This window comes from Mastigoproctus giganteus, chromosome 12 (genome assembly GCF_048544385.1).
Source record: "Mastigoproctus giganteus isolate SK-2022 chromosome 12, ASM4854438v1, whole genome shotgun sequence".
Taxonomy (NCBI): domain Eukaryota; kingdom Metazoa; phylum Arthropoda; class Arachnida; order Uropygi; family Thelyphonidae; genus Mastigoproctus; species Mastigoproctus giganteus.
This window is the reverse complement of record NC_143586.1, coordinates 141,115,447-141,142,482: the sequence shown is the minus strand read 5'-3', so window position 1 is coordinate 141,142,482 and position 27,036 is coordinate 141,115,447. Positions and strand designations below refer to the sequence as shown.

The 27,036-nt window shown below is 37.1% G+C and overlaps 1 protein-coding gene across 1 annotated transcript; it reads left to right on the top strand.

Annotated features, from left to right (window-relative positions):
* On the top strand, positions 1-23,541 carry LOC150077472 (DNA-binding protein D-ETS-4-like). Its single transcript, XM_090386595.1, has 5 exons — positions 1-90; positions 3,307-3,916; positions 15,639-15,836; positions 17,835-18,107; positions 22,075-23,541. The coding sequence occupies exons 1-5, from the start codon at positions 58-60 to the stop codon at positions 22,407-22,409; spliced, it is 1,449 nt and encodes a 482-aa protein (XP_090242721.1). The 5' UTR covers positions 1-57; the 3' UTR covers positions 22,410-23,541.
* The last annotated feature ends 3,495 nt before the right edge of the window (positions 23,542-27,036 follow it).

The following is a 27,036-nucleotide window of genomic DNA, read 5'->3' as shown; positions in this document are numbered from 1 at the left end:
ACAGGTTTACCCTCACTTGTTCCAGTAGACACAGGCAGTGCCATCTAACAGGGTACCATGATTTCAAGCAGCTCACGAATCCCTGAGTCTGTGAGTATCATTTTAGTATTTTGCTCTTTCTTTGTTTAGTATAAATAAACTGATAAACTACGCGAACCTAGATAAATTGCGAAATTACCATATTTGATTAAACCGGCAACTTAAATAATCAAAGGAGTGTAATAGGAACATCGCAGACCACTAGTCTGTTTATCTTTGCACTGAAATAAGTGAGACCAAGACGTATCGTTAATTCCCGAGAGAAATTAAAAATTGTGGCTGGTCTTAAAAAGCTAAGAAATATCACCAGTGGTAGTATGGAGAAATATCTCCACACTACCACTGGCGATGTTTCTTGACATTTTAAGGGTGTAATTTTTCAGTAGAAAATCTGTCTGCTTAAATACAAAATATAGTTCGTGAGTTTTCTACTTGTATTACAGTTTCTCCATCATTATAACTCTAGATGTATACCAAATCTCTTGCGCCATGTTTGCTAATCTACACTCGCCTGCAGGCGGGTTACACAATAAACATTCTTCAAGTATAGTCCATCGCAGCGCATGCGTAGCCTTCGGGTAAACCTGTTGGCAACCAGCCAAGATCCAGTATCGGGCCACTGCTCTTGAAATGAGCACCTTTCAAAGAGGCTAGTCTGACAACCTCTGCAAGAAATGATATGCAGAAGCAGGGCCTTTTGGATGCAGCTGAGTCGGCGTCGGTGTATGCATTTTCATGTCTGTCTGGACTTGGGCGTCAACTTAGCCCAGGATCGTGGGTGGGGCTCTGAACTGAGGTCCGAGGGGTCATGTATTAGAGCTGGTTATTTGGCCAATAAAGAAAAGAAAAAACCCGGCGGTAATGAACGCGTCAGACAAGTGAAGGAAGACAGAGAACCATCGGCGTGCGTCTATGCGATCGTACTAAAATAAGTGGCAAAAAGGTCAGGGTCAAAAGAACGCAAGATCAATTAAAGCTGTTCTCTAGATAATTCAAATTACGAAATATTTATCTTCCCTGAACCTACTAATACCTTTATCGAGCATCACAATAAAAGATTCAAAGATTCTGAATTCCCCTTCTAATATCACTGGGTTGTATATAACATTAATTTTAAATGTTTCATCACGGATAAAAATATCTGTTTAGCTGCGATACAGTGATTTTGGAAATACATTATATGATTTGAGTTTTACACATTTTGCTATTGAATTGTCTAATAATTTCTGGAATTAAACACACGTACTTACAATCTAAAAAAAAACTCAATGATTTAGTCTGTAATAATTGGATAACAGTTACTAAGTACTGTTGATTTATAATCATTTTTGTTTCGTTTTTGTGCTGGCCGTTAACTTTTTTTTTTAATGATTATGGTGTAGTTTCTTTTGGCCCTGATAGTATGTCCTTGTTCTACTTTGAAGCAAGAATAATAATTAATAATTATCGCCAGAGGGGTTTTCAATTAATTGGTGTAACTTGTATTTAAAAAAAAACGGATTTTTCTTTCATACGGGTGTTTATACGCATGGTTTACAAATATCAGCTTTGATATGAGACGACCACACAATATCATCCTCTAACATCACATCGAGTTCTGCCTAGACTAGAAGATTTATATATGAACACTGACATTCACGGACATGTGTTGTTGATGGATCCGTGGTAGATTTTCAACCTTCAACAAAACAGAAGGTTCAGTAAGGTGTGCAAGTCGATATTCATAAGTTTACCACAATGTCCACAATGTTATTTAGTATCAGAAGGCTGTTTCTGTTTTGTAATCAGTCCTGGTACACAAATTATTCAAGAGACTACTAAAAAATTATTAATAAAGCAACTCATAAGTAAGGGAGGAATTCAATTGCAAAAGCACCAATATTATCTTAGATCAGAAATGGAGAAAACGAAGTCCGCGCACAAAATGTTACCAGTCTTTCCATTTTATGCAGCCCACAGATAATTTCCATTCTTAAAAAAAATGGCAGCGCCACATTTATAAATAAGATACTGTTATTTATTAATGCAGCTGAAATTGAGTGGGAAATTTTTGTGCACCCCCAGAGGATTACCTCATTTGGTTAGATATATATTCGACTTTGTTAAAAAGAACAAATATTTCGTGTAATGAAGTGAAAAAAGCGGATGAAAGAAGAGGAAACACTCCCAAAACATTCTAATATAAAAGAATATGATCTGGCAGCAATTATGTTTATGATTCTCTCCATCACCAGCAAGCACAACTTAGATAGCTACACTTTTTCTAAGGACTGGGTGAGAATTGTTTGCATATGTACAAAGGAACCTCTGCATTGCACCATTCGTAATACCATTTCTGTTTTCAGTTAAAGCCAATTTATTTAGTTTATGAATTTCATTTTATATTTGTAGAAATATCTAGATTCTACAAATTCGGTACAAGAAAATATGAGAATACGACTGGACATAATGTAGAAAAGAGTTTACCAATTAGTTTTCTTTTCAGTTCCTTATCGTGTGATCAATTTTAACGCCCAACTTCAAGTTGTTATTAAAATATATTAGAAATTCCAATTGTTTGTAACAAAACCTGATATTTGACCCGATAGTTAGCGAGGCTCATCAGTTACTCTGAAACTGAATAAATCCTGCTAAAATCTAATAAACCCATTTCAGATTTATAATGAATATTATCAAAGAAAATAGTATAAATAGCATCAGAAAAGAAGTAACAACAAAGGTGATAAGAGTCCCGTTTTAGGAGAGCTGTTTCTCGATACCATCTGCCTTACCTACCAAGAAAAAAAAAAGGGGAAGGAAGGAACTTGCGTTTCTGTTATCAATCACCGGAAACAGCCACTACCTCAAGATACGTCAATGGAAGTGTGGGTAGTTTCCCTTAACAGCAAACTAGGAAGGATTAGAGTAAACAGAATGGGTCATAGACACACGTAATGCAACGTATATGAACGTCAGCAGAGATTATCTGAATTATGCTCTTCGAAGTTTATTTATTAACAAACGTGAGAAAAGGAGTGTCCTATTGTGAAATAAAGCTGTGGGTTCTAGGTTGGGCAAAGAGCAAAGTAGTCTGAACGATTTTTCATGGTATTAGTTAAGCTTTTATATAAAACTCTTTATATCAAATTAAGATTGTTTTTTTGTATTAGATCCTTATTCAAGCAAAGAGTTTTCAACTATCAGTTGTTTAATATTCAACGTAAAATAATGTATAAGAGATGCTTTGTGCTTTGAAAACTAATTTCTTATTTCATTTTATATTTTCAGCGACCACAGCTTGTACCAAGCCCAAGCCAGTCTGATTCGAGCAATTTCTTCTCCTTGGAGATATACATGGCAGATCTAGAACCCTGGCTTAATTTAAAACAGCTACCAACTAGTAACCACAACGATATCATGCGTCAGACGGTACCACAAAATACACCAACTTTCCTGGATAGCTATGGCACTGCAAGCAGTGCAGATAACTTTGCCGGAACTGCCAATATTAAAATCGAAGACCACTCTCTAAAGAGATCAGTACAAGTAAGCATCCCTTCACCTTCTCTGTCTTGTGGTTCATTACCAGCTGAGAGTCCTACTCTGTATGACACTACTTTAGCAGAAAGTTTGGCATGCACTCAGAAAAATATGTTATTCTCGCCGGGCGGGAATGGTAGTCCACCCCTTATTCAAGTGAAGAAAGAGGTTGAAGACTATGCAAGTTGCAGCGGTTCAATTTCACCCTGTTGTGGACTGTCTCCTTACCCCATAAAAACAGAAGACAGCTTGACTACAGCGCTTTCTCCAGACAACATTGAACATTTGCAGTGTCTCGCGGTGGAACAAGCCACTAAAGATATCCTAAATGCTTGCAGAGTCCTCGGAATTTCTTCTGGTAAGTCCTTTTTAATATTTAATCTCGGAAACTTACAATCGGTTCTTTCTTTAATAGTAGCTATGGCTACAGTTTTCTGGATTCCATATTCAATCTTCTCACCGGATGTAATTAGAAAGATTGTGAAACTGAGCGTGGTGAAAACTGCAAAATTCACTTGATAGATTAATTACGCTATTTATATTGCACATTAATTCATTATGAACAACCACGTAACGTCTCTCTGTTAACGCAATGAAATTAAATATAGTTTAATTTAGATGTAATTAATATATATATAATTCATTTATATTAATTTATATTAATTAATAATTAATATTTATATTAATTATATTAATAATTAATAATTAAATATTAATTATTAATAATAAAATTCATTTATATTAATTATTAATATAATTCATTATGAACAACCACGTAACGTCTCTCTGTTAACGCAATGAAATTAAATATAGTTTAATTTAGATGTAATTAATATAAATATTAAACACAAATAGAGAGGCGGTTCAAAAGTCCTAATCCGATGTGGCCACCCTGCAGGAAAAATAATATAAACTTTTTACTTTTGACCATGGAAATATAGATCTATTTTCAATGTTATATGCGAATACAATTTTAATTTTCTTAGTTTTATTTATTTTGGGAACAATGTCTTTTAAACTTTGGAATAGATTTTTTCCCTTTTATTTAACTTTATATGTTCCTCATTAACTTGTATTGGTATGGGTGCTTAAGGGCACAAAGGCAGCTGAGGCCAAAATGTGCCATTGCTATACTGTATTATCATTCTACAAGAATATAATCATTGGTCCAGTTTGGCATCAGGAATTCATATATGTGTATTGGTTTAAGAAAGGTCTACAGAGAGTGGAAAGTTATTTTGTTTTTTTCTGAAATAAGAATAGTGCGTATAATCAAAGAGCACTGTATATGTTTGACTGTCAGTGGTGATGTACAATTCGTGTATTGAGGTGGGTTGTCTTTTCATGGGGACAATCCCTCCACGAAAAGAAACATATGGGTTTAAGTTTATACGTCCTCGTAGTCTTGCTAGAACAAGGAATTCCATGATGCTGGTTCCTGTTTGATTTGGAGCAATTTCTTGTTCCTTTGTGACTTCCAGCTTTCTGACCACTGAAATTAGACTTTTTTAATATGCTTCAAATAATCCATGATGTTACTTGGCAAATTGCTGGTATTGTACTGTTTGGCTACCTGATCTGCTCTCTCATTATGCGATACCAGAATGTCCTAGAATCCAGCAAAACTGCACTGAATGATTTAAACAGGAAAGGATTTGTTTTATGATGGGATGCAACCCTGAAAATTTATTGTCCAGTGCAGACACTGCACTCATGTAATCCGTGTATATTACGCTGCTAGCGTTGTGACATTAACTTGTGTAAAGAATGATCTTAAAACATACAATCATTTTAGTAAATAAACTCGTTGCATAACAGAGCAGTAGCCAAAAACCAGCTCTTAGTATAAATACCAGATCCAGATCTATTTCTGTATCCGTAAGAGTATGGTCAGTTTGCTAGTTTTTATGGGATAAAAAATCTAATCTTAACTATCCGGCCACGGTATGTAAAACGCCATGAAGTATTCTTCTAGGACTAGTAGAAATTATTTTCTTTTTAACTATCTCGGAGTAATTATTACATATCAAAGAATATGTATACATACTAGATTCATCTTTTAAATCATAAAATATCTCTGTGTTTCTCTTCTTGTATACTGCATATTTGCTCTTCTCATACGCTATTTTGATTTCTTTCGCGAGTGGCAGAACTTATGTGTATTCCACGTTTTCGGAAAATGCTCTGTGAAAGTTTGTCGAATATGCCATTACTGAAATCTTGTTTAGTATTTTGATGCGACTCCTGGCGAAATTTTCCCGAACTAAAGGTCGCTAGCCTTGGTGGTTTTTTTTCGCCACGCGTACCTGGTACGAAGACGTTGCACAAGTATGAAATGGATGCCTGCATTCCTGGTGAACAGTGTTATAATGACCCATTAGATGTCTAGTAAAAACATTAGAAGAGCCCATAGAAATGTAAAGGTTCTTGACAGTAATAAATTTATGAATGTATTGTGATACTGTAAATTATCTCGGTAAATTTTTAAATAATAAATACAGTAAAAGTGCGATTTGATGTGTACATTTTTAGAGTACAGAAAAAATGGAAATAAAGTTGAAAAAATAATTTAAAAAAAGCCTTATTCATAGCATATCCTGCAATAATTTATTAATAATTTGAAATCTATTAAAACTATACACTTTTCTAGGGAATTGGAAAGTTTATTTTAATTAATTTAACTTTCCTAAATGCATTAAACTTTGAGGTAAAAACGGCAAGTCTCGTTAAATGATATACAAGCAATGACTAATTCAATTTATTGGCATATTTGTCCAACAAATTGATATCATAATATTTGCATATTTATCCACATCTGTTCATTTTTTTCACGATGTAGTTTTATTTGGTTAGAATAATGTTCTCTTACGATAGTATACCATTACTGTGCCTTTGCTATCCCAGAGATTAATCCAGCTGATTTAGCCTTCAGAAACTTCCAAGATTCAAAGTGGCAGACTTGTTTCATTTGCACTCAAAAGTTGTTAATAAAATCAATTTTATTATCATCAAACATGAGTAAGATTGAGGTCACATTCAAAAGTTTCAGGACCTCTCCTGATAAAAGTTTTTTATCATATACCTAACAAGTTAGCTACAGTATATGATCAACGATGATCCAATGTTCGAAGAGTACAATATCAGGTATCAAATTAATGTTTTCCGAAGTCCAGAAAGTTTCATTTCTTTAATATCTCTACTTTTTCTTAAAAACTAATGAAAAAAATGTTCTTAGGAATCGAAAAAATCCCTAAGAACATTTATTTTCGATTTGTTTTGTTGTCTGGAGCCCATTGTATAATTTATCTTTCTCACCCATCGTGCGTTTATTTATTTATTTAACATTTAACCATAAATATAATGGTACATTATAGTAGTAAAAATAAAGTAAAATTCTAAATTTTAAAAAATATGGCTGAGACGTATTCTCTAAAAGCCGAATTCTTTTATACATTCTGCCATTCAGTTTTATTTTCATTCTTGTTCGTGCTGATTGCTTGGCTAGGTCAGTTCAGCAGTTTTTTTTTGTTTTTATCTTTGCGATGTTCAAAATAACTAACACAGTACATCTGGTAGCAATTTGCTTCACCGGTCAAGGTCATTTCTTCGAACAGCATTAAAAAAAGACGCAGTTTCTGGCCAAAACTGAAATTAAAATAACGATAACGATTCATGTAATCATAGTCTTGCAAAAAAAGTAGGTTAAGCTCCTACCCTAGTCCTCCGAGAGGTAGGCAAGAGAAGAGAAGGGAGGTGGGGAAATAGGGACACCCCAAAATCGGGGAAATCTCGTCTCATTCGCCTGTAGGAGACAGCCATAATTCAACGAAGCAGTTGCAACTTCTCACCTGAGTTGTAAACTTCGAGAACCAGGCCACGAGAGTTAATGGCGCATGCGCACAGCGGGAGGTGTTAGCTGGAAAAGATAACTTCTAAACGTGGAACAAGGCAGTGACTAAAGTCTCTTAAAGGGTCATTGCCTCGTAAGCAGGCAGGCGGGCGACCTGTCCGAATTCTTACACATAAGCCTACTGTGGGTTCAGACTGGAGTATCAAACTGGGTTACTTGGGTTTACAACAAATAGAGGTGGGCGACTCAAGCGTGATGCAATCATGTTCGAGCAACGTTGTCACAGGATACTAAATAGTGCAGAACGGTGTTGCAAAATAACCCCAAATTCCATTGCCCCTGTAAGAGACAATGGATGACGCTACTCGACCTTCCATTTCTGAAGATCATTACTGCATATTAATAACAAGCTTTCTATTTACTTTTCAATATGAAGATTTATAAATTTATTTTTACCATAGACGAAAAGATTTACGTGATGAGAAGTGTGCAATTTATTTCTCATTACTCCCTAAAATCTCGTTGTGTTTTTAAACTTGGTTTTCCAATTAATGTGCTTTCAAGATAAGACATCGGCTTCATTTCTTGCCTACACTAAAGATCGCAACATTCGTAAAAAAAAGGTTATCAATCAAACGGGCTTCTTGTGTGCACGGCGCAGTTGACAGAAGTTGGTAGAAACCGTATAATATAATAAATTAAAACAAAATGTCCAAATGATAATTGGGCTTTCTCGTCTCTGGCCAAAGCTAATAGCCGCAACTTCTCTCCTTCTACTGTGTCACGAACTGATAGTTCTGTTGCATCTTCAGCTAAAGATAAAGCTAACTTATTAGTATCCTATTTTTTCTCTGCCTATTGCATCATTAATCTTGGTAAATTACCTTCTAATGTACAAAACATATCCCACTCAATGCCTTCTTTGATTTTCGAACGCCATAAGAACAATCCTGGGCAACTTTGATGCTAAAAGTCTCCTGGTCCCGGTAGCATTTTTCCGCTTTATCTCAAACATGTATTCGAGATCTTACTACTCTTTTCTGTAGCTTTTTTATGCTCTCTCCTATTCAACTAGTAGTTTTCTCCTTCTGCATGGAAATTTCGCCATATCAGCCATTTCCTAAAAATAGTGCCTACCTTTCAATTATCTTCCCATTGTACTTCCTATACGCTTTCCAAAGTAATTGAGAAAAATCTGTCAGCCGCTAACTCTGACATCATCTCGAAACCTTCTGCTATCGCGGCTTGTTACTTATCTTTGGACAAATTCGATGGTAAAGTTCTATGAAACTCAAGCAGTTGCTCTTGACATTTCCAAGACTTTTGATCGTTTGGCATAGGGTTCTCTAAATCAACTTCTGCCTTATGGTTTGCCTTCTTTTTTTTTTTACATTTGCCTATCCGATTTTCTCCCCGACTGTGGGTGGTGGTTGGTAGATGGCTCTCTGCCCTCTAACTATTCAAATAATGCTGGCGTTTCCCAATTTCTTTTTCCCACTCTTTTCCCCTGCTATATCAATGATCTTCTTCGCTGACTAGAAACACAGTTTTTCGATGAGAACGTTCACAGTTTTTTCGATGAGAGCAAACATTCCGCCTTCCAGTTTGAGAAATCTTGCTCTGCGAAGAAAACTTAACCTCAACCCTTCGAAAATAGTCCTCTGTTATTCCTGGCAAAAACTAGTCTTCTACTTCGGTGTTCAACTCCGATACCATGCAGATTTCTTGATAAAATCACATATCATTATTGGGGATTACCTTGACTTCTACTCACTTTTGGCATAAGCCCATATCACAAATATTGCAATCATCCTTCCTCAATTTGAATTTATGTTCCTTCATGTGTACAGCTGAGCAGGAGGAACGATGCCATCAGCATTGAGCTTACTCAATCCATTCAAAGCTTGAAACACCTCAATCAGATATCCTTTCAGACGCTGCAATTTGCGGAACTGAAGTCTTTCTTAATACGAGCACCCTTTTTAGCCCCTCACCAATCGTTGCCCTTCTCCGCACCCGTTCCAACAGATCCACATCCTTCCTAAAATGACGCTTCCAGACCTGTATACACTGTTCGACCAGATTAGCTTGATCTAGAATACATTTACTACATGTAGGCCTGAAAAATCAAAATACTTCAAATAACTGCAACTTTTATATTCAAAGATGAAGCTGACTTCAAATTGATTTTATTTGAAGAACATTCATCACTCAATTGGGCACATATTCAAAGTGTACTTCTTCACAGGAAGATGTCGATTATCACATGATCATTGCAGATCAATACAAACTACAGTATTTGAAAATTGCATTCTTGCACTTCTAAGTGCATACATCTACCCATTCTTTAGGCAGTGCTCTTTCCGGATTACCAAGTTCCTTCTCACTTACTTGACATCACAAATCCTACAGTCTCTTCCATTTGTTTTATCCTTGTGAAATATCTGTTCAAACTTCAAATCTATTTGGCTTTTCTCACTTTTCAAGATCTCTAGCTTTCATTTTAATTTCTGATATTCACCTTACTTATCCTGTTTTTAGATATTTAGCCAGCCATCCAAATTTTAATTGACATCGAAAATCTGACTGCATTTAAATAAATAATCCAATTACTGCCACATAAGTTTCAGTCTAATTTGCCAGCGCCAGCCAAAAAGTGCAAGCCTATATCTGAACTTTCGTCCGTTAATAAACATTTGCAAAGTTGCTCAACTGTACCAAACGAATAATTTTTGAATAATCGATGATGCTAACGTGTAAAATTTATTAATTTCTGTTCCTAGAATTAATTTCTGTTCTGGACTACAATAAATCTATAGACACGGTACACTGACGCCTTTATCAGACGTCAGTATACCTTCAGCGATTTTTATCAAAGCTGCAAGAGACCAGTTTTTGACATCTTACATGCAGTAGACTGCCTGCTACGGAGAGGTTTTTCCATTTTGAGGAACAAGTCGAAGTTTCAGGGTCTCGTGTCAGAGAAGTGTGGTGGACATTTCATTCCAGCGCTTTCCAGTTTCATCGGCTCAGAAGTGGCTTAACAGGTTCCGCCCCGTGGCACCTACATTATCATACAAGACAATGGGTGGAGTTAATAACAAAAGACTTCGCTTTCGGAACAGTTTATGTCAAGGGTTGGTACCGAAGAAACTAGTAGTACTGTGCCTTTGACCGTGATATCACTCGGTACAGCCTAATGAACAGTTATCGAGCTGAGTAATACCCTCACAGTCTAATCAATATATAATTGCATATTTAACTTATCAGCTGATGGTATGGGGATAAAGAGTTTCTCAATCACGCTGTTGTTATTGGGTTTCAGGCGAATCAGCGACTAATTGCGTTTGTTCTGTGGTCGATTTGCCTGTTTGCCGGATGAAAACCCGAATTTCAAGAAGAAAATACCATGCTACCCTTGTCTGAGACCGATTAACTCGGCCACGTTGATTGATTGATTAATTCAGCCACCTCTTACATGTTTAAAGGCCCATAAAAATTCCTAGCATCACTAACGGGATTCGAACTCGGGTCTTTTTCCACTCGATGTGGGGAAGACGGTGATTATACCAACTGTGCTACAACATGAGAAAGATTCAGGTATAGACGACTGTCTAAGAACCTCTTACATATTTAAAGCATTCATTCATAGATATTTTTGGACTTCATAACATTCAGATATATATAAAAATCTTTCGGTTGAGTTGTTGCTGTACTTAGAAACGTAACTCATTACTATTGATGTGTGACATGTGGTTTATGAATGCAGTATATTTTCTTAATGATTAGTTTATTGGCCGAAAGGGAAAGGCGTAGACTATAAGCCTATACTTACGTTTAAGTGCATATTATGAACATAGAAAATCACGATTTCTTAAGCCTTGGCACGGGTTCAGCCCGCCACTATATAAAATAAAATAGCTTTTACCTAGTAAATTATTGAAAAAATACTCTTGCCTCACGTGAAAAGCTGAAAGGGGAACCAAAAGAAAGATTAAATAATAGCCAACGTTACCATCATTAACAGTAGGGCGATTTTTCATTCTTGCCTGAGGTACTGAAATGGCTCGGCACGGCCCTGCATGGAAGCAATTGTGAGTTGAGATATAATAGCCAAGAACACTAAAGCATATAACAATTTAAAGTGTGAAGAGTGCAAATGTTAAATATTATTTTGACATTAAAAACGTTTTTACTGGCACTATTCCAAAAATTTTGTAACGAAAAAGCGTTACGAAAATTTATTCCAGTTTAATTTATCTTCTAGTGGACCAAATTTAATGAAATTCTGCACGGAGCTTCATGTTAGCTTTACACTAGATGAAAACCTTTCAAACCTCTGAAAATTGCAGTAGGTTTGAAAGGAAAATATGAACATGTGATCAAGGAAATTTTCTCTCGTAATAAAGGGGATAATGTGGACGTATAGCATATCGTTGGAAAGCTAAGGAATTTAGAAACAGAAATATTAAGGTTTTAAGATACAAAAAACTTTTGGAAACTGGGAAATGCGTTAATTCGAAAACGCATCTAGTTTCAAGTCACCTGGTGTTTTCAGATTGAATGTAATTTTTTCTTTACAATTAAACTCTGAGCTGGAAAAGAGTTCTGCACATTTTTGAAAACATTCTTCAACTTGGACATGTCATCAGATCTTCCGATGAATACTACACTTAATGGAACAACTACAGATGGTGTATTTAGTCGTGAACTAAAATCTCTTCAATATATCCTACTTTAGTCATCACAGACCAATACTTTCAGTAACCGATATGTAATCTCTCTATACATTAAAAACGTTTTCCTCCTAGTGATATTTGTTCGAGCCAATAGGAAAAGAGAGCGAGGCAATTACTTCACTACAAATGCAATTAATTATTGACAACTGCCTCCACAGCGTTCACCAACCTCGTGCTTCACTGTCTAACATTTGATGTTCCATTGTAACATATTAATGAATATTGTATATTTGTAAATACAGTAGTTTAGTATTTTATAAATATTTGTAAATATTTCAGTCCTGCTCTTTGGGATGCAACAATATTCCTCATGCATTATGAAACCCGAAGCAAAAGCCCTTTTCCTGAGTGACGTATGTGAACTCAAGAAAATAATTACATAGTGATTGAATGCCGCGCGCACTACAAATGCACAGGTAAATAATTGCACAGATTATTTCCTGATTAGATATCGATCATAGTGACATAGTGTTTTTTGTCTGGCGGCACCGGGGGTCTCCCGCAACTGCACGTTTTTACTCTGTGTAGAATACAATATACTCTGCATAAGGCCAGTGTGTGTGTTTAGTCTGGGTTGTTCCTCTGGCCACTTAGCCTGGGGGTACTAACACACGCAGTTCCCATCACCACCCCAGGGAGGCGGGCCAGAACACATTAGGAGAGAAGAAAGCTCTGGCTGGGTGAAACCTGGTGTAGTCTAGACATCCAAGGAGAGCCCCAAAAAAAAAAAAAAAGAAAAGAAAAGAAAAAAAATGTATTGAAAAGGAGATAGGAAGAGGGTGGGATAAAGGGGGCAGAGAACAAAGGGGAGACAGTAGTTGAGGCACTCGCCTGATTTGAAAGGAAAGACAATAAGGGAACCCCCCCGGTATAAGACGCCCATCCTGGTCCAGAAGGTGGGATTTGAGAGTGGTTGATGGGGTAAGACAATGCAAAAGGGGGTAGGAGCCACCCAGGGTGGGGGATCGGGTTGAAGGAAGGACACTCAACTACCCCAGGCGGTAGGAATAAAAGAACATGGGATAAGAGATTCCTATGGTGGAGCGTGTTTTTTTGTAGCTCTATCGCACACTGGCTTGGGGATTACTCAAATGGCCAGTATCATCATCTCACACAATACCAGCTAGGAAAAGCTACAGCATGGTGTCAGCTTGGATAACCATGAGGCCCCTGAGGACCTGCATAGCCATCAGTCTGTCCAGTGAAGAGGCTAAGATAAAACATGCAATTAATAATAACTTTCATTCACTCAACATTCACACAATTTTACAATATTATATTAGATATCGATCAGTGCGTTTCGACAGATGTCTTTTATGTAGAAAAGATTTGACTTACTCCGTCATACCTCTACATATTACGTAGAAAAGCATGCGCGGGGATTGGCGATCAGAGGACGGAGTTATTATTTATTATTAGTTATTATTAATAAAATTAAAACGTTTTTAACGCCTGCCGATGACTCTTAAATTTAAAACACGTTAAATATGCTAGCAGCAGGACACATTATGTATCTGGTACAGAATTTTTTTATTATTATTTATTTATTGCTGATGCAGCAACTTGTGAACTCCTGACCGTGTGGTAGTCCCGGAGTATAAGCAGAAATTTTATTTTAAAAGTTCGCTACTTGTATCATTTGGCTTTACTAATATTAAAGTTCTTCAGTCTTATTTCCTCCTCACCATCCCAGTCCTAGATCATTAGTTCTATAGACAAAAGGAACTATAAATTAGCGCTAGTGCAAATTTTATCCTTTCCACATGCTCCTCAATAGCACCAAACGAGTTCAAGGCTTGTCTGACACGCTGTTCAAGCTCTAAACACGACCGACTGTGGTAAATGAGCCACAACCCTGGACGCTCACATGACTGATCCAATAAGTACTACCAGCTTGCGGTGACACGGTTAGTTTTAGAATTCATTCGCAACGCTCTGTTCCATGTGGATAAGGTTAGTCCTTGTGCACGACACTGGGTGAACAAATGCAGCCGAGAAACGTTTCAAAAGGTGTCACAGGGTGCATCCACCCTCACTTTTTGAAACGTACTTAGCAGCGTCTGTTCACACAGTGTCGTGCACAAGGAGCGGACACGACGTGTCACGCATGCTTTGTGTCCACTCTCGGCACGGCACCTGGTAGCGTGACAGAACCACAACCAGGTGGAGCAACTGCCGTTGTTTCTATATGAAAAAAGCAGGATTTATTGACAATTATGTGAATCATGTAGAGGCACATTCCGCTTAATAAAATCTGTTTTACATTTCCTTGGAACTACAGTAATAAATGAACAGAATTTGCAACAATATTAATTCCAGGTCATAATTTTATGAATATTCTAACGTATAATTGGTCAAATAATGACAGATTATGTCTATGATGGATCTTTGTTATTAGATATTCATTAGTTTTATTAGATTTTTATTTTTAATCATTTTTATTAGATATTCAGCCCTTGAAACACCATTTTTTGGTGGACCAATGATGGTCACGATCGTTGATCTCTTCTGTTTATTAAATCCATATAATTTTAGACCATGGCAACCAATCTGGTTTTTGTTCCTTATGTTCTCTTGAAGTTTAGTTAATACTGTACAGAAGTACATGCCAAATTTGGACTATTCTGCTTTTTCTTCAGAATAAAAGAACATTATACAGAACAGAGTACATCCTTCATCGCCTCACAATAATATCTCTTGTTTACTCTTTTTTGATAGTGGAAACATTCTAAGAATTTGGCATCTGTGAATCATCATCATTTGTGAGGCGATGAAGGATGCAATTCCATGGGAATAGCATCCTTTGTTTTCTCGGGTTAGCTGTTTTCTTTTCAGTCAGACTGATGTAATCGATCAACAGAACAAATAGTACAGCAATTCGTTTTTCAGGGAAAAATGTATTCTAAGATTGGATGTAATCTTTATTATGAAAGGTTCTTAAGCTTTAAAATGCGTGGAAGAGATGGTTAATACTTTTAAGCTGCTTATCGAATTTTCTGTTTACTTCTAATCTTATTTTCGTTAGATTATCGCTAGACTATCATGGTTCTGGGAGGGGGAAGATTTTTATTATTTAAAATTTAAAGAATACTATCTGAGAGAACGATAATAATATTTGAGGCAATAATCTACAATGATATCATATTCGCCTCAAATGAAATAGAAGTTTTATTTCTTCTCTGCCATTCTACAACCAGAAGAAATTACAAGAAACCAGAACTTCAAATAATAAGTCCGAATATAGCACGTTTAAACCTGGAGAGGCAGGAACTTTCTGGGTTTAAGCATGAAATTTTTCGAACTCTCCGTGGCTGAGTACAGTTTTGTGGCCCTAGAGTACCCGAATATCTAAGGGACCTATCGCAACTGGTTGCCGGGAATACTACTTCCATTCCAGTGGACCCAATTTGCTAGTATAATATGTAATTAATTAAGACTGTGTGTATATTTAAACGTTTCCCAAAATCAATGTCAATTTTTTTATCTCACAGTTCCTACTGACTGGAGTATGGACAACGTCAAAGACTGGATTCTGTGGATTGTCAATCAGTATGGACTTCCCACTGTACAGCCAGAGTATTTTTACATGGATGGAGTTGAGCTGTGCTCACTCACCGAAGAAGACTTCCGTCAAAGGGCGCCACAGATTGGGGAAGTCCTCTATGCTCATCTTGAAATATGGAGAACAGGTAAGAATTATGCCAAATATATTTAGGTGGGGGAAGGACTAACTTGGTACATTTATGTACAATAGTTATGCATAGAAGAACACATTAATCTGTCTCTGTATGCATATATATTACTATGTCTGTAAATGAGTAATGGACACCGATTTCTTTCTGCGATGGTTTATTATGCTCTTTGTTTTCGCGCCAAAGCAACTAAGGCGATGAGGCGTCAGCGTATTGTGTCTGTAAATTTGGAAGTATCGTTTCTTATAGTTTCCTTCCATTTGCTTAATGCTTTACAATCTCTTTCTCCAGTTTTCTTCAATAGACTTTTAAATTTTTAAAAAAAATCGGCTGAAAATGATCACCATATTTTCCTCCTCCGTACTATTCCAATATTTTTGGGTTAAAGTGTAACATGGGTCGATGAAACGTTCTTTATTATTAAACAGTGAATGGTCTGTTACTTGTTTCTACGTCAATTCATGAGTAGTTAGGTTCGTCACAAAGAAGGGTGATAACCTTAGTCGATTCTTGGAATCTTATGGGCACTCACCCAGTTCCAAACGCCTCGGGGATGGGTGGAAATCTTAACAACTGGGCGGTTTTCTTAGGAGAATTTGCGAAGAGAGGATTGGCTGTCTAAAGTAAAGGGTTATGTCATAGTTGGGTGAGTCGCCAGTATAGTTACCGTGTGCAAGCTGCCTAATTACACTTGTGAGTAAAAGATTAAAAATTCCTCCTGCAGTTTCAAAGGTTCCGGGAAATAGCTAGTTTGGTGTCTGCGGGTTTCTTTCTGTTCGTGCTTTACTTCAGGCGATCAACTGAAACAATAAAAATAACTATTTTAATCAAACTATGGGTTGAGGAATTGGATTTCATGTCATTGTAACAAAGAGCGAAGGATTCTTTCTTGCCCTCAATAAAGTCCTATTAATTAGAGTTTTCACTTGAATTACAATGTATTTTGGGACAATAGTACGGCACTTCAATTATTGGATTGTCACTGATTTCGCGATTGGAAATATGAAATAATTCAAAACAGCATGAAGTTTTGTTTCAAATTTGATAAACAGCTTCAGAAACAGGTAACTGTTATGAAACGCCTTTGGAGAAGAAGTTTCATCAAAGCACAAACGTTGACGGATTTTTAAAGATATATAAAAGGCCGCTCACTTCGTGGTCTGTTCAACAGTATCTGACCAAGCATCAAATACTTGATTTCCCTTCCCCACCCTCCCTACGATTTCGCTTTTTTCCAAAGATGAAATTGAAGCTCAAATGAAAGAGATATACCTTTGCAGATTCAGTTGAAATCTCAGGGGAGACTTTACAATATTACGAAAAAATAAAATTCAGAATGTCTATTATCAGTGTCATTTCGATTCTGAATTGGTTAGAATTTTTCTCCTAAACACAGTAGAATTGCTGGTCTAATTGTAGTGAATCCCAAAGGGAGAAGTACTTAGAAGGGAAAATGGTGCAAAAATAGGAAGGTTACCCGTTGATGTTCTAATTTGTGAATTTGGTTTTGAACAATTTTGCCTAAAAGCCATGTTTTTGTTTTTTTAATCGTATTTAGAGGTCCACTCAAACAGCACGTGCTACTGCATTCTTTCTCCTGATCACTCGGCTACACCAATGGCAGAATCCTACCGTATACCTTGAAAATACATTGCTGTATCAAAATATCGCGAGGGTACACTACTATACACACATAGTACCGTAGCTGTTTTAAGCCTGCTTGATTGCCAAATACGGTGGTGTTTTTGTACCCTCTTTATTTTGTGAACTTTTCTGACCTCATGCAATCTTCCTGGAGTATAAGCAGAAAGAAAAAAAGTTCCTATAAATATGTCGGAACTTCAATAATATCTTATCTAGTTAACAGCTGTTTTTTAATCAGCTTGCTAAATTCCAATAATTATCAATAACAATCGGAAATTTTACAATACCAAATTTCCTTATTGATACGCCCACCTCAGTAGTTCTAATTATTACCTAATTTTAAATTTACAGCAGCTAATGTGCCTAGTGGTACGAATCAAGGGTCATCTCCATTCAGGCCTGAGGACAGCATGCTGGACATGAGCTGTTTCTTGAGCCAATGGACCAATATGGCTGCCAGCCCACCTAGGAGCGTTCCTATCCCGCCACGTACAGCATCAGTGTCACCACCAACCTTTGCTCATCTCTCGCCTCCGGGTTCCGGAACACGAGACGTAACTATGGGCACTACGGATCCCCCACATAATAACAATGGTTATAGCAGCGAGGGGATGCAGAGTGATGGTGAGTATTTTGTTGTTTTGTTAATAACTCAATGCATGATGCATAGCAGGATAGAAAATTCCGAGTATTTGCAGTAACTAGAATGCAAGCAGAGTATTGCCGAAATATAACGCAGTAACTTAAACCTGGTTATGACATCAAATAATGCGATGGTATTTTCGATTTACTGGCGAGGAATTTAATACTTCCACCTGGTGAGGTGGAAGTATGAAACTTAAGATCTAAATTTCTAAGATGCATTCGCAATCATTTTAGTACATTAATCTCTCTTTCGATGTTGTTTTATTTGTCTTCAAAGTAAAAAAATTCTACTTTTCTTTCAATTGCAAATAATCAACGAAGGCACATTTATGAATATATTAAAAATACATAAAAATATTATAAGTTACAAGACTCCTTAATCTTATTAGCAAAATTTATCTCCGAAATACCATTTATCTTCTCCCAGTGGCAGTAACAGATTACATTTGTGATTAATCTCTGAAGTCTGCTAAATGAAAAAGGTTCTCGTGTTTTATAAACACGAGGATCTAAGCGACAAATGGAATGTCTGCTAACGAGAACTGAGTATATTCGAAAAATGCCAATAATATAACTGCAGTACAGTGTGTTTTGGCCTTGTCACCACTAAAAATTCCTGTTTCAACTTTATTAGCAGTGTATAGGGGGGTGAGGGCATTTTATGTCTGATACAACTCTAAAGGCCTCCCAGGTATCTTTCGGGCTGCGCCTCCTCGTGCAACTAATTAACTAGCCGACACTACAACTGTAGTACACCAGGCTGACTGCTGTTGGGTGACGGGCTGGGACAGAGCATCGGCTCGTGAAACTGGGTTTAACCACCAGTGTGTGGCCTAGCCTACCAAGGGCATAGCGCAGTTCGACCGGTTTTCAAAGTCTTGTGGAATGCAGACCTGCCCGGGGCATTAGTTTCGCCACCTGGAGTAAGATGCAAGGTACTACACCTTAAGTTTTCGAAGGGAGAAATTTAACGAGCTTTGTGTATGAACGCGGGTGTTGGAACAGTGTTGTATGAACGTTGTTGAGGTCTGTGTCTCTAAACTTTGGGGGATTTTCTCATTTAAAAAAAAAAAATTGCAAATATTATTTCTCCACATCGCTAAATAAGAAAATTTAACCACAGATAATTGTGTGGTGTCTAGCGTCTGTTACATGTTTCAACATTTTTCAATAAGTGATGTGGATTTTGCGAAAAATGAATTAATCAGTGAGATTATTAACAGATAAACTTATTTTTCCCAATAAAGTGCAAAAAAGAAGGAATCCTTCAAACTTTACACGGGTTAAAAAAAAGAATCTCGCCTTTCAGAATCATTAACAGTAGATATATTTAAAATTTTCTCTTCTAACCTCGGCAACAAGCCAATAGTACATTCTTGACGTTCTCAATAAACCCTGAGAACCCCTGACTATAAATGAATTAACTAAATAAAAGACAATTTACCCTTTTACCGATAAAGTATAAAAATTAGAACATTCGAACCAGTAATAAGAACTACAACATAAAATAAGTCGATAACCCAATCGGAATGATTAGGACAAGCCAATATTGAATACAGTACATTTCTCATTGAGACTGGGCTCATACTGCCATTCCATGCACAATACGAGACTGTCCATCAAAGAGGTTCACTATACGGCAACTTCGCCACATGTCATTCTGGACAGGTCTGAGTTCTTGTCGGTGAGGAATTCTTAAGGATCTCTTCAATCCGAGTTATAGTTAGCCGATCTCAGTAGGGTTCCCCCTCCCCCATGAGCCTGCATAACATACAAGATGGCCGAGAAGCACGCTTGTACATACAATACGCAGTAAATAGAACGTTTAACCCAGAGTACCACAAGTTAAATTCTAATTCATATTATATGAGAATTTTTGAACTATATTTGAACCATCTTCATAATGACAACATTGAAGAAATTTAAATTATGTTCATCAGCATTCTCGGCAGTCATTTGGAAAGGTCTGTTCTCAATTCCTGCGGGAAATTTATTAACGCTTTTCATTTTGGGATATATCATTTGGTGTTTGGTAGAGGTGTACAATGAATTATTTTGGGCTTTTAACCTCACGTACATGGAAACGAAAAGGACATAGAATATTCGTATTTAAAAGCAATTAAAAGTATCAAGCCTAGGTGCTTCTACGTCTACGATGCCTGTGTGCACTTCTGTGCAATGCATACAGGCATCAACGCCTTGAGTTGGTCCTAGCCGCTCTACTGGACTGTATATCTCTTTGTTTGGCAGTGAAAATGATAAATGACCGATTGGAGTAACCATTGCACTATAGTTGTGTACAATACAGCCACTGTAATTTTACGTTGCCAGTCAGCTTCATTACGGCATTCCCAAAGTTAAAGTTCAAAAGTGACGCGGTGTTAAGTCGCCAAACAACTGCTGCAGGAGGTGGTGACTCTAAAGTATCTTATGGCAATGGGTAGAGTCGCGTGTATCCTGTTGCTGTCACGGATCAGGTTTGCAGTTCCCTCGCTAGAAATAACTATTTTGTTTTCACTTCATTTGTTAACTTTAAAGTAATAATCATCAGGAGTGCGATTAGTGAGCGATGTCGACGTGATTGATCTGTTTCAGACATGAAAATACCCATAATATTCGTCAAATAGTAATCGGCTAGTAATTGCTAGTGATTACTTAATAGTTTAAGCGTTCAGTCAGCGTTTTTAATGTGGCGGTATAGTGTTACCGAAACATGTGGAAGAGCACATATGTTTACTGGGATAATCCGTGCATTGACGTCATTGCGTTGGTGACCTCAACAGATGCGAGTCGTACATCACTTTTTTGTTGTTCGGTTCGGTTATCGTCGTGAGAACTGAACGAGGCATTCACTCTTCCCGGAGGAAGACACAGGTGTCTACTGACGACCACCTATACGTTTTCTGTCGTCAAAGCAGAACAAATGCTCGAGAACATGGGAAGAAGGTAAATAAAATCCCCCAATGCAAAAAAAACTGCTACTAGAAACGACCATGACCTGATTTCTTAGATAATCGACTTAACCGCTGGAAGCCAGCTGCGCAGTTACTTAAAGTATGACATGGAGGGGAGGGGAACGGTGCAGTTTCCAAGGTAATGAGTCCAGTTCGATAACAGGGAAATCTGCGCATGCTTTTGCGAGTTTAAAAGAATTTAATTGCAAACAAATGTGATTCACCGAAATATACCAACATGTAAAAGTCCAGATGCGAATCCTGCACGCAAATGCCAAGGACTTGTATTTTAAAGAAAAGTGAGTTGGCCAATCTTCGACAAAGTTTATTCCTGTATGTTTTTCATCCCATAAAAAACGGCGTTTTTGAACACAGCGATTTACAGACATGATACGCCGCCATCGAGCTGATCTAACAACCCAACCCAATTGGTGAACTAATAAAAAATAAAAATACAATCTGTTACTGCTATTTATTTATTTGTTTTTAAAATATTTTTAAATTCCTGTCATAATTTCTACATTGCTATCCCGTTACTGTTTCAAAGATTAAAAGAAGATAGATTGTTAACAATTTAAAACTCTTATGTACAAGCATCATGACTATCCAAGAAATGTTTCGTCCAAGGACCTTTAATCGGGATATTCTATTTAAAAAGGTTATCACAATAATAATAATAAATGAAACTTTTTATCTTATCTTATGAAAAATAAGTAAAAACCGGATTGCATTCCAGAATTTGGAATAGAAAGGGTAAATCTGTAAAACAGCACTGTCCAAATTTATTTTATTTTTTTAATAACTTCTTTTTAAATATTACCCCCCAATTAATGAGCTCTAGTCTCTGGTATAGTCATTTAAAACAGATGGTGCTACGTGTCACTTTGTATCCGGTAGCAAGAACTGTTGTCATTGAGCTTAGTATAGAAACCTATCTGTGCCCTTCAACCTCGTGCCGACATAAAATTAATGATTCTTTCTTCTGTTTCCAGATGACACCAGCGACGACAGTTGCGACCCAGACAGATGTGGAGGTAGACCCGGCTCTCACTCCCACATTCACTTGTGGCAGTTCCTGAAGGAGCTCTTAAGTCAACCTCAAGTACACGGTAGCTGTATCAGGTGGCTGGACCGCGCTAAGGGCATCTTTAAGATCGAAGACTCCGTACGTGTTGCTCGCTTATGGGGTAGGAGAAAAAACCGCCCGGCTATGAACTATGATAAACTGAGCCGCTCCATCAGACAGTACTATAAAAAAGGAATAATGAAGAAGACAGAACGGTCCCAAAGACTTGTGTATCAATTCTGCCATCCGTATTGTCTTTAAGTCTGTTGTAGAATCCATCTTTTCCTTCATCTTTTGTGACAGCAGGTCTGTGACAAGAGAAGGGAACGTACTTATGTGTTATAATTGCTTAATTATGTCCTGATACTTTTATACTCTGTATAGAAATTAGTGTAGTTGGTATATTTATGCCAGGCTGGTCCTGGGCATAGAATTTTTATTATTATTATTTTATTTTTGAGAGTTCCAGTGATTGGTGGGAAGGAAGGTATTATTCCTTACCCTTAGCAGCTAGTAGAAGTTTAAATTTCATCTATTTCATTACCTAAGTTTAATTCACATTTCGACTCTACTTTTAAGCTTCTACAAACTGCCCGTTGCTGACTCCTAATGTTATTCATCAAATGTACTTAAGTACTATATCTTCATCCCTTGTCTGTGGCTGAATTTACTAGATGGTGTCCTGCTCTGTGTATGCATGCGTCGCGACACTGGATGAATCCTTCACATCCTAGTAAAGGAATGGTGATTGGTATCCTTGGTGTAAAGCAGACGTGCAAACGCTAGCAGTCCCCCCTCCTTTATTTTGACGACCCTCACCTAGTAACGAGATATGTAATCTTGTGAATGGTGCAGGTATTAACACCGTCTGGTGAACGTTGGTCCAATATATCTATGATATATCTAGCTAGTATGTTCTAAGAACAAGCTAGAGGGCGGTAAGGTCTCACGTGAGCCACCGTCATAGCATCGAATATAGACGCTAATATTTAGATTTTATAACTGTTTAATTTTTATATAATATTTTTACTAACAAGTTCTGTGAACCTAATGCATTTCCAGTGGAATTGTTAAAGGTGGTGTTATATCTCTTCCCGTCCCTTTGTGCCTGAATGCACAAAGGAACGGAGATGAGAGCCTGGAAACTTAGATCGTGGCCTAATATGCTGCAGCATATTTAGCGCCACCAAATGGGGAATTAGGAAAACTAACCTGTGAATTTATTTTTCAATTTTATATTGTAAAGATTTGTTTAAATCTGTAAGATTATCTGAAAGCAAGCTGTAACAGCAGGTGCTGTTATTTTAAGGGAATGTAGTTTATAGAATGTTGACACTATAAAGGACAGTGTCTGTATATCAAAAATTATAGCAATAAAAAAGAGTTAACTCAATATGACTTCTGTGTATATTCATTTTATAGCCCCTAACATATATGCTACTGTTTATGACGTTCTAAATTGATAAAAAAAAAAACAACATTTAGCCTTAGAACCTTGAAATAAGGATGACTACTGAGATATATTAATTTGTAGTTATTATTTCTCGAATATTCCTAGCGAAATATTTATGAGACATTGGAATCTAAAATGGCACCAGGTAGTTTTATTAAAATGTAGCTAAATACCAACGGTAGAATTACACAAATTTATTTCTACATTCTCTGTTTTGATAACACGTTTTATATTTAAAAAAAAAAAAAGGCAAAACAGCAAGTTGATTAATCATGTAACCTCAGAACACGAAGAAGAAGAATTGTCAGTTAAAATGTGGCACTTTCATTGGACTTATCCTTAAAAAAAGTATGTCTATTTAACAGTTAATGCCAAATCGACTAGAAGGTGAATACGGCTGATGAGTGCATTTTGATCAGATTTCAGATTCCAGCAATAAGTCATGGGTGAGTCCATTCTTATTTAAGTCCTTCTGTGGAAAACTAAAGTTTGTCCACCTACATTCCACTCATTCTCCCTTCTCGAATTAAGAAAATCCGATGTCCATATACAATTTTTAAATAAAATTACTCGCATTTCATTATCCAATTGAATAAATATTACAGGATATTTTAAGTGGTACACTTCAATTGTACCAGAAAGATGAAATTTGGAATCGACGCTATATGCAATCCATCTGGAAAGAGCAAAAAAACAGCTTCAAAAACTGCCACCAATGGGCAACTTGTGCCGTATGCGTCAGAATGCGAATCTAATCTCAACACATGACCGTCATTGAACGCTTCATCGTTTAGAAACACGGGTCGAGAATGCAGTTAATAGATCACAAACAGAATGTTTTTGTAGACACCAGCAGAGCAACATTTGTATACCACAATTATCTGGAAATTGCTTCTGACCAAGCGCAACCCTTCATGGCCCCAGTGTATCCAACATGGCTGCCTTTCCCTGTGCCGATTGATAAAATGCAAGACAAAACTTACTTTCAACCGTTATCATGAGTTTTATTTAATTTGTACAAAATCAATATACAGGACTAACCTAACGGCAGTGCTTTTTAAGGAAATTAATTAACTCAAGTAAATTTGGAGCAAAAGTTTTTGGCACAACGAAAAATATAAACTATTATGCCCGTTGAGACAAAAGCATAAATAACAAAGAATAGTCAGTTTAGTAAAATGCATCGATCTCATACTATGAAGCAAGTCACTACAGTTTATCTCAGTATCACATCTGCACTTCAAATAAAAGCAAAACAAAAGTGCTCTCAAAGAAGAAGTAGGCCTGGGTTGCCATTTATTTGAAACGTGCCATTACTCACAACCGTTGGGTGGCGCCTGGTTAGTCTCCCCCCCCCCCCTCGTGCCAACTAGCACTAAAACCACCATTTGTGAAGTGTGGATGCAATAACGAAACAACTCATGGTGGCTAATTTCCCAATATGAGATCGATGTATTTTGTAGCAAATTTAATTTGTTCCTTGGTACGAAAAAACAGAGAGGTTTCAACTTTTATAAGCAATAATTCAGCTGCGATTCAGCAAACTGTTTCCCAGTTTACCAAAAATCCCAGCCTACATTTTTCCTTCGGGTTTGCGAAGGAGCAGGTCTTCGCTTACTGCGCAAGGGCCACCCTTGAGTTCAAATCCACAGGCAACTCCAAAAAAAGGATGAAGTCCGTTTTGCAGTGAGACAAAACAGAAGTTCATATACGAGGGGCAAAAGTTCATGGCCCGAGCATGAAAAAAGTAGTAGCACAGTGTTAAAAATTTCTGCACTTAATGTATAACACTACAAATAATAATCCACCAAGTTTCATGCAATTTCAATAATGTCTGTTTTTAATCAGAGATCATGAAGTCAACAAAGTTGTGTGAATGAGGAAAGATAGACAAAATCAGTCGCCATACAGTCATACAATATTTGGAGAAAAGGGACTAATGCTAAAGGCAATTTATGAGTATATGGTTACAATATCAGGGGAGAATGCCCCTTCCTATTCCATGGTTAAGAATTTGGCAGCAGAATTTAAACAGAGGAGGGAGAACCTGTAAGAGACCTGAAACGTCTATCATTCCAGAAAACAACTTCTGGAGTGATGGACGGATCATGCACACTCTCAACAACGAGAGTGTACATGATCTGGTGATGAGAGATCGACGAATGACAGCTCGGCAAGCGTCTTAGGCATCTCATATGATCGAGTGTACCATATAATAACATCATTATGAAAAAGATTCCGTATCAACAGCTCCAATTTATTCAAACAACAGCACACAGCTGCTGAAGTCGAGAGAAAATTTCTACGTGCGGGTCAAGGTCATTCAGCTATTCTACGACGCATTCACACTACAATTCTACCCCTTCACATCGACAAATTTCGATGGTCTCAGAAACGTATTGCTTACGTAAGCAGTCGATACCACGAGTTATGTGGGTACATACGAAATGAGAGAGAAGAGAGCAGCGACGAATGACCGTCGATCTCCTAGAGAATTTCTCTCTGCTATAACAACATCCTAAAAGACTCAACGCAACCGAGGTAATGGAAATTATTAAAACACCAAGGATTGATAAAAGAAATATTGATATATAATTACTTATATACAATTAATTATCAGATATATCAATCTGATAATTAATTGTTCGAAACATATTCCATGGATCTCATCAACAATGTAGGGTTTGATCTCGATAAATGTTGGGCTGGTCAAAAGTAGCTTCACACATTTGAATGGAGCCTTGTAACTTTTTATTATGTTTACATAGAGGAAACGTCAGCGGGGGAGAAAATCAATACAAAAGCAAACAAAGTTGCAGCGGAAGCAACAGCGACAATATTTCAATACGCCTTCTAGCAGTAATGCCACATACATTCCAATGGTGACTAACCTACTGCAAGATGCACCATAGCATGGTTGGTGTCACTTTGCCTACCGCTGCAGGAATCCTTCTCTGCATGTCATACACATCAGTCATCAAAGTAGGGATCCTCTACGTCTAGTCCTGAAGGTTCACACAGAAAGAAGTCCAATAGTGTGAGTGCATCAGTGAGTGAACTGGCCACAGAACTGGACTCTTCCAAACAGCTTTAGGGAACTGAGGAAATAACACATTTTGCCTTTGTTGGAAGAGTAATGGATAATCCTGTGCAATTTGCAGGACTATATAATTCTCCAGCATGTCTCGATATACGGGATGAAGGTTGACTGATGTTATTGGGAAAAGAACAGGTCACGCATTTCACTACAACTTGCAACACAAAACATTACAGCGGCTGGAGAGAGAGAGACTGAATCGAATCTTCTTTGTGAAAATTCCCGCTGAAGAAAATGCACGCTCTGCTTCACAGCTTGTAGGCTTGATGGTCCTTAATGCATTGTACAATCGATCGAGATTTTCGCTTCTCTTTTTCTTTACTTCGTACATTGCCAAT

Excerpts from the sequence above, each read along its gene's own strand:
- LOC150077472 (XM_090386595.1), top strand. The coding sequence starts at position 58 with ATGATTTCAAGCAGCTCACGAATCCCTGAGTCT. Across the intron at positions 3,917-15,638 it reads AGTCCTCGGAATTTCTTCTG|TTCCTACTGACTGGAGTATG; the intron begins GTAAGTCCTTTT and ends TTTATCTCACAG. Across the intron at positions 15,837-17,834 it reads TCTTGAAATATGGAGAACAG|CAGCTAATGTGCCTAGTGGT; the intron begins GTAAGAATTATG and ends TTAAATTTACAG.